We start from the raw sequence: 8,402 nt of genomic DNA, 5'->3' as shown, positions 1-8,402 counted from the left end.
TTTTTTTTTTTTTTTTTTTTTTTTTTTTTTTTTTTTTTTTTTTTTTTTTTCTTTGCTCACAAAGGCGGCAATATGTCCTCTACTTGTACGCGGTCGTTTGAAGAATTCATTTTCTCATACGGAGCTTTCTTTCAATAGTAATTTTAATTAGTCAGTATATATATATATATATATATATTCAAGTAAAGTTAGATTTACTTTCATGAAATTAATTTTTTTTAATATGAAAATAAAAAACTCTACACGTGTTTTTAGAGTAATATTAAAGACAAAACTACGTATTATTGTTTAAGACAACTATATATACCGACAGACAAATATGAAGATCCTACATTATCTATTATCTATTAAATTAGAGACGTCTATATTACTCGTGGAGTTGGAGACTTGTCGGAATCGAAAGGGAATTCCCTGTTTAGACTGTAAATGAGTGTAAATGAGTGAGAGAGGAACATTATTTATGGATCTAACAAATTGTGTTGGTGACGAAATCATATTTCTATTCCCACCCTACTTAATTATATGTCTTTTATATATATTAAAAAGATAAAATAATTAAATTTGAGATCATAATTATAATATTTAGTATAAGCATTATGGTGTATATTTTTTTTTATCGTTATATATATTATGACGTAATATTAAAATTAAAATATTTTAAAAATAGGTAGGCAAAATTATATTACAAAAATTAGAGTAATTATTTTTAAAAGAATAACAAATAAGAACTTTTTTCATGAAATCTAATAATTTTGGCTAATTAATACCGTTTTGGTCCATCAAAAAATAAATGAGAAATTTGGTCCCACCCAGCTCACATCTATATTCTACAGACAATTATTATTTTTTTGGTATATATAAAATAAAAAGAAAAATAAAAAAGAAAAGGAACAAACGGGAAGTTATCGGCGTTGGGATGCGTGCTCATAGCGTCTGTCTTGAGGATTGTTAGTTCGGCAGCAAGTCAGCCCATCAATTCATTATTCAATTCTCTCTCTCACTATGTTAAAATCCCATCGCATTACCCATAACCTCAACCGTCACAGCTTCATCTGCTCTCCATTTTCTTCCACCTCTCTCCGCATCTTTTTTGCTCCACTTCCTTGCCAATGGCGAATTCCACCGATTCTCCCCTCAAATCCGACGCTCTTTTGGAGCAGTTGAAGCAGTATCTCACCACCGATGCCGGGAAACAGGTCGTCAAGAACATCGGCCATGTTTACCAGATCAATATTTCCCCCAAGGTCATCTTCCTTTCTCTTCTATGATTTTATTATTTTTCTCCGGAGTATTGAAGCTCTTGAATCTGAATTGAATTATTGGCAGAAAATTGGAACTGATGAGGTTGTTTATACCATTGATCTCAAGAAAGGGGAGGTTACCAAAGGTTAGGGCTTTTAATTTCTTCGATTCGGTGCCTTTTCTGGTTTTATACGATGGAGTGATGTCTAAACCCCTGTACTCTGTCTCCTTTCAATTTTGTTTTTGAGCAATCGAAGGATGAAGGAAGTTTAAAATCCACTTCCACTGGTTTTAGGTTATGGTGAAAGGTAGATTTATATCCTAAGCTTAATGCCTTGTGTTCGAACTGGTATTTGACTATGAATATCAATGTCACGACGAGGCATCAAAAAATTCTTAGAAGTACATTTTCGCATCACAACCATCGATTGTCAAATGTATTTTTCATCTTCTTGGTACCAAATAGCTATCTGGCATTGCGTGTTTATATGCTTCGGCTGGAAAATTGAGAAAAGAATTATGATTGTTTTGAGCTCAGGTCCATACGAAGGAGGAAAGCCTGACGCCACCCTATCCTTCAAGGATGAAGATTTCATTAAAATTGCTTTGGGGAAGATGAATCCTCAGATGGCTTTCCTCAGGTACTCATAATTCACTGATTATATCATCTTTAGGAGTCTGCTTTTTCCTTCTCGCACAAGTGCTTATGTATTTAGAGTGAATTTTGCATGACTTTGAAGTAAAAGATGTTTGTAATCGGTTAGAAATGCTTTTCAAGTTTATCATGATGTTTAGTTCATGAATAAGACTTTTGAGTGTAGTACGTTAAGTGAGACGCTTTTTGGTAGAAATGCTGATTAGGTGCTTCCTCCAGAAGTACTTCAGAGTTTCTTTTGGTGTTCTTAGAACTTTGAAATTCACTTTTGACTATGCAGCCAAGCACTAGGATAAACTTGAAGTGCTTTTAATGGTCTTAAAACGATTTTCACCATCTTAAAACTCATATTAAACTTTCTCTATAAGAGCTATTGAAAATTGCAGACATACTCGAAGTATTTCCTTCAGAAGTGCTTATTGTACACTTTTATTCGAAAAAGTCATCCGAAACTCACTATTATTTTGCATAAACTCTGTAAACTCTACAGGGGCGCACTGAAGATCAAGGGGAGTATTAGCGCAGCACAGAAATTCACTCCCGACATTTTCCCCAAGCCTGCAAAGTTATGATCAGATTCAAGGGGGAAACTGCTGTTCATGAAGCAGCTCCACGATGTCCGGGTTGTGAGATTTATGGGAATTTAGACAAGAAAGGAAATAGAAAAAGGAAGAAAGTTCTAAATCAATAAATTCAGTGTCAAAGTATTAGTCCAATTCTGTTGTAGAATATCATAACAAGTTGGGAACTATACTTCCATATTTAATGTTCAAATCATCTTCTCTTGTGCAATACGGCGCCAACTTTTGGAAAGGCCTGACGTACAGGTACAACTCAACTCATAGAATTGCTCTTTAAATTCTGTTATTCTCGTCTTCTTTTTCCAAATAGGTTTATATATACGTATGTTGCATTTGTTTTCTCCGAGTTGCTATTGCTTAGAACTATCAGCTCTTTTTTATGTCAATGTCATGCTTTTGTGCTTTTACCATTCATGCTTTATGTCATATTCTCCTGCAAATTCGTTTGTTTTTGGTCCATCTTTTGTGGCTGCAAGCTTTCTTAACATGTAAAGTGCAGGCTTTGGCTTTAGTGGGATCAGATTAAGGTGATGACCTCTCATGAACCATTTCTGTAACTCTACACAATCCAAATACATATGGTATAAATCTAGACCTCGATCAATTCCAAGCTACATAAATTTCACACTTGAGTTATATATAAGTCTACTATATTATCAAATTGCATGGATTGTTGGCTTCCGTTGTGCCTCCCTCAATCAGCATTAAACTCTCTTTAAGGTCCATTTAACAGTTCGAAGCACCCTTCTAGGGGTCTTGTAACCGTCCAAGTCCGGTCCAAGCTAGCTAGTAGATATTGTCTATCTTTGGGTTTTTTGTTTTAGGTTTTCCCTCTATTTTTAAAATGTCTCTTAGAGAGAGATTTCCACATGCTTATAAGAAATGCTTATCAGAAATGCTTTGTTCTCGTCTCCAACCTATGTAAGATTTCACAATCCACCCTTCTTGGGGGTCCATCATCCTCGCTGACGCCCTACTTGGTGTATTTATAACAGCTCAAGTCCACCGCTAGCAAAAATTGTCCTCTTTGAACTTTCCCCTTCGGACTTCCCTTTAAGGTTTTTAAAACACATCTGATAGGGAAAAGTTTCTATATCTTTATGAAGAATGCTTTATTCATATTTCATATATTTTTACTTGATCTTGATTTCGCTAGGATTGATGGGCTCTTGGTTCATAGGAATGAGAGAGGTAGGAATGAGAATGGGAAACAGCTTATTATCAACTTGTTGCAAAAGAGGTTTTCAACCTTTGGAATGGGAACGATCTTATTCTAAACCATTTTAGAGGGTCATCAATAGAGCTTTCCATATCCTCATTTTAGTGGGGTTTCTCCATTTCCAAAAATTTTACTCACTTTTACACTTTTTTTCTTTTCGTTTTACATTTGTTTTCTGTTTTTTTTTTTTTCTGTTACTTAATTAAATTAATTTTTATTGATGTGTTTAACCTAAATTTATAATTTGTATGAGTACATGATAATCGATTTCAAAATAATATATTAAATGTAATTAAATTTTATTGTCAAGAATGTATTAATTATATTAATTATTGTATTGTAATAAACTAGCATGAATCAAAGTGGATACATTAATTAGTTGACCGATAATTTTATTGCTTATACTTAACATTGATTAGTTCATTAATTAGCTCCATAAATATGTAGAGAAAAAGATATCATTAATTTATAAAATAAGGAACAAAATATATTATAATCACGAAGATCAATTTAGGATATTGTCACCTTTAAAATTGCATCCATTAACAAGATGTGGATGAATCACGAAAGCTTAAGTCGAGAATGGAATATGGGCCGAAATCTGAGCCCAAAGTAAAGTCCAATAAGTTAAAGCCCACAGAAGTTGGATGAGGCCTGATCTTTACATAAGAGTTCAATCTGTTGCAAATCTGAGCCCAAAAGTAAGGCCCACAGAAGTTGGATTAGGCCTGATCTTAATATAAAAGTTCAATCAGTTGCAAATCTGAGCCCAAAAGTAAAGCCCACATACGTTGGATTAGGCCTGATCTTAACATACGAGTTCAATCAATTGCAAATCTGAGCCCAAATAAAGCCCAATAAGATAAAGCCCACAGAAGTTGGATTAGGCCTGATCTTACATAAAGAGTTCAATCAGTTGCAATTCTGAGCCCAAAGTAAAGCCCAATAAGTTAAAGCCCACAGAAGTTGGATTAGGCCTGATCTTAACATAAGAGTTCAATCAGTTGCAAGGGAAAGGCAACGGGTTATTGGCGGTAACCTTTCTGAGAGAAGAACCCTAAAAAAGGTCACGACAGAACGAAGAGCTCCAAGAATTTCAAATTTCGAAATTGGCGCCTCTTCATTTCTACGTCTCCATCTGTCCTCTGGATTCTGAATTTCCTTACATTTGATTCGATCTGCATTCCACAGAGCTTGAGTTTCCCGTCGATACAACTCGGGCGTTGACAATGGGAGCCTCTCAAAGTCGCGAGGGTCTGGAACTGTCGGACTCCGATCGTGAAGATGGGAACGAGGAAACCAATAAGAAGGAGGTGAAATACGAGGATGTTGAAGAAGAGCTCCAAAGATCTTCAGAACGACGGCAGAAAACGCCATCGTCAGTGGACGAGGTGGAGGCGAAGCTCAGGGCTCTCAAGCTCAAGTACGGATCGTCTCAGAAGCCAAACATAAAGAACGCAGTGAAGCTTTACCTTCACGTTAATGGCAATACTCCTAAGGCGAAATGGATTACCTCTGAAAATCTTACTACTTACTCTTTTCTCAAGGCTTGTAGTGGCAATGATGACGAAGAGGAGGAGGATGATGACGAGGAAGAGGAGGAGGAGGATGACGACTCTTGGTGGTTTTTGAAGGTTGGATCGAAAATTAGAGTGAGAGTATCGTCAGATACGCAATTGAAAACGTTCGGAGACCAGCGGCGTGTGGACTTTGTTGCGCAGGGTGTCTGGGCATTGAAATTTTTCAGCGATGAAGATTATAAGATTTTTGTGGAAAAATTTCAGGCCTGTTTATTTGAGAATACATATGGATTTGAGGCTACGGAGGCGAATAAATTGAAGGTTTATGGCAAGGATTTTATTGGTTGGGCGAATCCGGAAGTGGCGGATGATTCAATGTGGGAAGATGCGGAGGAGAGTTTCTCAAAGAGTCCAAATTCGGCAACGCCTGTCAGGGCAAACGATTTAATGGAGGAGTTTGAGGAAGCTGCAGACGATGGGATTAAGAGTTTAGCTTTAGGTGCATTAGAGAACAGTTTCTTGGTTGGCGATTCAGGAATTCAGGTCGTCAAGAACTTTTCTCACGGAATTCAGGGAAAGGGTATTTATGTGAATATTGATAATGGCAATCGGGATACTCGTGGAGCTGGTTCTAGTTTGGCCTACTCAACGCCGAAGAAGGCACTTCTTATGAAAGCTGAGACTAATATGCTTTTGATGAGTCCCATAAACGAGGGGAGGCCTCACACTTCTGGACTTCATCAGCTTGATATTGAAACAGGGAAAATTGTTACTGAGTGGAAGTTCGGGAAGGATGGAGTTGATATTTCAATGAGGGATATTACTAATGATTCTAAGGGGGCTCAGTTGGATCCTTCGGGCTCGACATTTTTGGGTTTGGATGACAACTGGCTTTGCAGATGGGATATGCGCGATAGGAACGGAATGGTCCAAAATCTTGCTACTTCTAGCGCTCCTGTCTTAAATTGGGCTCAAGGGCATCAGTTTTCTAGAGGAACCAACTTCCAATGCTTTGCAACCACCGGCGATGGCTCAATTGTTGTTGGGTCGCTTGATGGAAAAATCAGGCTGTATTCTGTCAATTCTATGAGACAAGCAAAAACAGCTTTTCCAGGACTTGGTTCACCTATTACACATGTAGATGTTACCTACGACGGGAAGTGGATTTTGGGAACAACAGATTCCTATTTAATTCTTATTTGTGCTATCTTTACCGATAAGGATGGGAAAACAAAGACTGGATTTTCTGGTCGAATGGGGAACAGGATTTCAGCTCCAAGATTGTTGAAGCTGACCCCTCTGGATTCACATTTAGCTGGAGTTGACAACAAGTTTCGAAATGCTCAATTCTCATGGGTATGTTTGTTTCTTGTCTTCTCAATTTGTCAGGAATAATCTGAAAGTTTTTGTGTTGTTCTAACTCTTAATTTACTTGACCTATATGCATTGCATGTCTTCTTGCTAGATGACTTTATGCCTTTTTTATAATGATTTTGTCTCTGATAGGTTTTGTTATCTTTTGGGATTTTTTTTCTATATTTGTTTGTGGCATTGAAATTTCAAGTCTCAATGAGCAGCAGGGTAGGATGGTTGAACATTTCATGATCTAGTTGCTGCATGCAAGGCATGAGCAGATAGCTAATCTTGATGTGTGAATTTAGTTTTGTTTTAACATCGTGCTGCATTTTGAAAGAAACTTATTATTCAATATTTAGTTTCATTTTTGGCTGACATGTACTTTTGAGTGAGGGCTTAGTGGGCAGTTGGTGCTAGTATGTTTGAGCCTCCACTATATTGTTATTGCTTTAGGTATACATGTGTTGTCTTATATGATTATTATCTCTTTTTCTTATCAGCTGCAAAAGCAATGATGTTCCATCTGTTTCCTTGCTTGTCCTTTTGTATCATTTATTTTCTTGTCTATATAACCTTTTCCCCTGTTTGTTCTGCCAAATCAATCGATTCTCCATCCTTTTCTTTCATTGGTCATGCAGTGTTGTCACAATATACCATGTCTTTTGAGATAACAAAGTCAGTCCCATTGAAGAAAGGAAGATAAAGCCATTTATTAACTCATTGATAACATTTTATAATTTAAATAGCCATGCCATCGATACATAACCAATGTTTGTCTTAGTACTTTGAGTTGGATTAATAATTTAGTGGAGTTCACAATGCCTAGGCATTTAGGCATTTAGGTGACTAAATCTTGCTTTGCAATTTCAAAGAGTGCATTTAGTACGTGTTCACCCTGAACAAATTTATGCACCAAAAACTTTCCATAATAGCGTTTGCACATAAGTTCGTCCTTATTGTTATCCTGTGATTTGTTTTGTTATCTCAAACGGTCTGCAAGTTTTGTGCAGCTCTCTTTTATCAGTCTTCAAATTTTCTTTTGTACTATTTTTACATTTTCATTATTATTGCCATAGGTCACCGAGGACGGGAAGCAGGAGCGCCATTTGGTCGCGACCGTAGGCAAGTTCAGTGTCATCTGGAACTTCCAACAAGTGAAAAACGGGACACACGACTGCTACCGCCATCAGGAAGGCCTCAAGAGTTGCTATTGCTACAAGATTGTTCTTAAAGACGACTCCATTGTTGATAGTCGTTTCATGCACGAAAAATTTGCAGTTACCGATTTGCCCGAAGCTCCATTGGTGATCGCAACGCCCATGAAGGTTAGTTCCTTAAGCATATCCAGTAGGCTAAGAGACTGAGATTCAGTTCCAAGCATAGCATATACTCGGTACAGGTTCCATTGCATTGCCTGATGCACAGTTAATCAGCTACGTTTCTAAGTGGCATGTTTAGGACCCTTATAGATGCCTTAAAGTAGTTTTAAACATCTGTCGATGAGTTCCCTAATTTGTATTCCTATTTCGAGTTCCTTAATGACTCTCTACTTTTTTCATCAATTGTAATGTTAAGGAAGCCAAATATAATCTCAACGACATATAATCTTAAATGAAAAATTAGTTATTTTTATAACTTAGCCTTTTATGAAGCTGCTGATAAAAATCCAACTCTTTTTCTAATCAAACTCGCAGAAACTTGTAAGCCTTTACATTATACACGACAATGTCACGGAATAACCTCACCATCCAAAAATCAAAATGTAGAAACTTATAACACCTTGCAAAGCCCATGGTGCAACGTTTTTTTTTTTTTTTTTTTTTTTTTTT

General features: G+C 36.7%; 2 protein-coding genes across 2 annotated transcripts; both read left to right on the top strand.

The window, feature by feature from the left end:
• Positions 1 to 957: 957 nt before the first annotated feature.
• LOC111445980 (non-specific lipid-transfer protein-like 1) lies at positions 958 to 2,735 on the top strand. The gene is made up of 4 exons (XM_023084562.1): positions 958 to 1,244; positions 1,327 to 1,387; positions 1,781 to 1,883; positions 2,388 to 2,735. The coding sequence occupies exons 1-4, from the start codon at positions 1,110 to 1,112 to the stop codon at positions 2,467 to 2,469; spliced, it is 381 nt and encodes a 126-aa protein (XP_022940330.1). The 5' UTR covers positions 958 to 1,109; the 3' UTR covers positions 2,470 to 2,735.
• A 1,494-nt stretch (positions 2,736 to 4,229) lies between these two features.
• On the top strand, positions 4,230 to 8,192 carry LOC111446152 (protein CYPRO4-like). Its single transcript, XM_023084843.1, has 3 exons — positions 4,230 to 4,472; positions 4,634 to 6,573; positions 7,650 to 8,192. Exons 2-3 carry the CDS (start codon positions 4,927 to 4,929, stop codon positions 7,935 to 7,937), a joined length of 1,935 nt encoding a protein of 644 aa, XP_022940611.1. The 5' UTR covers positions 4,230 to 4,472; positions 4,634 to 4,926; the 3' UTR covers positions 7,938 to 8,192.
• Positions 8,193 to 8,402: the final 210 nt, after the last annotated feature.

This window comes from Cucurbita moschata, unplaced genomic scaffold (genome assembly GCF_002738365.1).
Source record: "Cucurbita moschata cultivar Rifu unplaced genomic scaffold, Cmos_1.0 Cmo_Scf00008, whole genome shotgun sequence".
In the NCBI taxonomy this organism is placed as follows: domain Eukaryota; kingdom Viridiplantae; phylum Streptophyta; class Magnoliopsida; order Cucurbitales; family Cucurbitaceae; genus Cucurbita; species Cucurbita moschata.
Note: the sequence above shows the minus strand (reverse complement) of the source record. Positions and strands in the feature narration are given on the sequence as shown.

What these genes read in the sequence shown, in the direction of transcription:
- LOC111446152 (XM_023084843.1), top strand. Translation starts at nt 4,927, where the DNA reads ATGGGAGCCTCTCAAAGTCGCGAGGGTCTGGAACTGTCGGACTCCGAT. An exon ending in GAAATGCTCAATTCTCATGG is followed by an intron (nt 6,574 to 7,649) that starts GTATGTTTGTTT and finishes TTATTGCCATAG; the next exon opens with GTCACCGAGGACGGGAAGCA.
- LOC111445980 (XM_023084562.1), top strand. Translation starts at nt 1,110, where the DNA reads ATGGCGAATTCCACCGATTCTCCCCTCAAATCCGACGCTCTTTTGGAG. An exon ending in GAAAGGGGAGGTTACCAAAG is followed by an intron (nt 1,388 to 1,780) that starts GTTAGGGCTTTT and finishes TTTTGAGCTCAG; the next exon opens with GTCCATACGAAGGAGGAAAG. An exon ending in CCTCAGATGGCTTTCCTCAG is followed by an intron (nt 1,884 to 2,387) that starts GTACTCATAATT and finishes TAAACTCTACAG; the next exon opens with GGGCGCACTGAAGATCAAGG.